Raw genomic sequence first — 2,089 nt, 5'->3', positions numbered from 1 at the left:
ACACAAGAATTGCCCCTTTGGGTGCTCTTGGGACGGCTTATTGGGCAAGTGACACTGTAAATTCTGGGTTCCAGCTTGTTTTTAATCTATCTGGCTCTGTTTATATCTCTGCAAAAAATGGAACTATTATAAGCAATTTAATCTCCTCCAGTTCTTATTCAAATGAAGGTTTCTACCATCGAGCCATTCTGGATTACGATGGCGTTTTCAGGCAATATGTGTATCCAAAGAGCGAGAACGCTACTCCTGAGGGTAAGTCTTGGATTAGTCTCTCAGATTTCATTCCTTCAAATATCTGTGATAGAATAGTTGGTGGGTTAGGAAGTGGAGTATGTGGGTATAATAGCTATTGTGAAACTGACGAAAATCATAGACCATCTTGCAAATGCCCACAAGGGTATCGAAGGGTTGATCCAAAAGATGAAATGAAAGGCTGCAGTCCAAATTTTGTTCCTCAAACATGCGAGGATTCTGATCTTGAAGCTAATAAATTCGATTTCTCTGTCATTGATAACACAGATTGGCCTAAAATTGATTATATGGGATACTCAGGGGAAGATGAGGATTGGTGTAGAACAGCTTGTTTGAATGATTGTTTTTGTGCTGCTGTGGTTTCTGAATCAGGGAATTGTTGGATGAAGAAGTTTCCTCTTTCATTTGGAAGAGTTAACCGTGATTACAACGGTAAATCTTTGATCAAATATAGGAAGGATAACTCTAGTTTGATAGCTACTGATCTTGTCATGAAATACAAGGACAAAACATTTGTGGTTATTGGATTAGCTCTTATTGGTGGCTCAGGTTGTCTGATTTTCATGTTCTTGCTGGTTAGTTTTCTGATTGTTTGTCGAAAGAGTAAGAACGGATATCGATCCTTGGTTATTTCCGGAAAGCTACCAGTTCTTGGAATGAACCTGAGAAGTTTTAGCTATGAAGAGCTAAACAAGGCCACAAATGGGTTCAAGGAGAAGCTGGGAAGTGGTGCTTTTGCTACTGTTTATAAAGGGATTGTTGACTCCATGGACAACGGCTTGGTAGCTGTTAAGCTATTGGATAATACAGTGAAAGAAGCAGACCAAGAATTCAAAGCTGAGGTCAGTGCTATAGCTCGAACGAACCACAAGAATTTGGTTCGATTGCTCGGTTTCTGTAATGAACAGCTACACAGACTGCTAGTTTATGAGTTCATGGCTAATGGGTCTCTAGCAGATTTTCTTTACGGACCGCCTTCAAACTGGAACAAGAGAATTCATCTGGCTATAGGAACTGCTAGAGGGCTTAATTATTTACATGAAGAGTGCAAAACTCAGATTATTCACTGTGATATTAAGCCTCAAAACATCCTTATTGATGACACTTTTTCTGCAAGAATTGCAGACTTTGGTTTAGCCAAACTCTTGAAGAAAGACCAGACTCGAACCGTGACCGCCATTAGAGGAACGAAAGGGTATGTGGCTCCAGAATGGTTCAGGAACCTCCCGATTACCGTGAAGGTAGATGTTTATAGCTTTGGAATTGTGCTGTTGGAGATCGTTTGTTGTAGAAGAAGCTTTGAAATGAAAGCGGAGGCTNTGTTGGAGATCGTTTGTTGTAGAAGAAGCTTTGAAATGAAAGCCGAGGGTGAGGATGAAATGGTGTTGGCTGATTGGGCCTATGATTGCTTGATATCAAGGAAAGTTGAAAGGTTAGTAAGAAAAGATGAGGAAGCTAAGAAGGATATGAAAATGGTGGAGAAATTGGTTACCGTTGCCATTTGGTGCATTCAAGAGGAGCCATCTTTTAGGCCATCCATGAAGAAAGTCCTACAGATGCTTGAAGGTGTTGTTGAAGTTCCAGCTCCTCCTCATCCATCTTCATTCATCACCACAATTTAGTAACCATCGAGATCCATTCTCGAGCTATCTCTAGAGTGTCATTTCAGTGATTTTGTTTATTTTCCGTTGCTTGTTGTACTTCTGACACTTTGCTCGAGAGTATACGTTTTAATCTAACCTAGTTGCTGTATTTTTGTTGGAATTGTTAGGTCATTATTCTGTATCATAGTTAGAAACCGAGTCAAAGTAGGTTAAGCCGTACAAAACGTGATCAA

The 2,089-nt window shown here is 40.0% G+C and overlaps 1 protein-coding gene across 1 annotated transcript; it reads left to right on the top strand.

Moving 5' to 3' along the window:
* Positions 1-5: 5 nt before the first annotated feature.
* LOC111786745 (G-type lectin S-receptor-like serine/threonine-protein kinase LECRK3) lies at positions 6-1,624 on the top strand (the record flags this gene model as incomplete). The annotated part of the gene is made up of 2 exons (XM_023666975.1): positions 6-1,573; positions 1,615-1,624. Coding segments are annotated over 2 exons (1,578 nt in total), but the record flags the coding sequence as incomplete, so codon positions are not given.
* Positions 1,625-2,089: the final 465 nt, after the last annotated feature.

The sequence above is a fragment of the Cucurbita pepo genome, unplaced genomic scaffold, assembly GCF_002806865.2.
Source record: "Cucurbita pepo subsp. pepo cultivar mu-cu-16 unplaced genomic scaffold, ASM280686v2 Cp4.1_scaffold002657, whole genome shotgun sequence".
Lineage (NCBI taxonomy): Eukaryota > Viridiplantae > Streptophyta > Magnoliopsida > Cucurbitales > Cucurbitaceae > Cucurbita > Cucurbita pepo.
The sequence above is the reverse complement of the archived record's forward strand: the minus strand, read 5'-3'. Positions and strand labels throughout refer to the sequence as shown.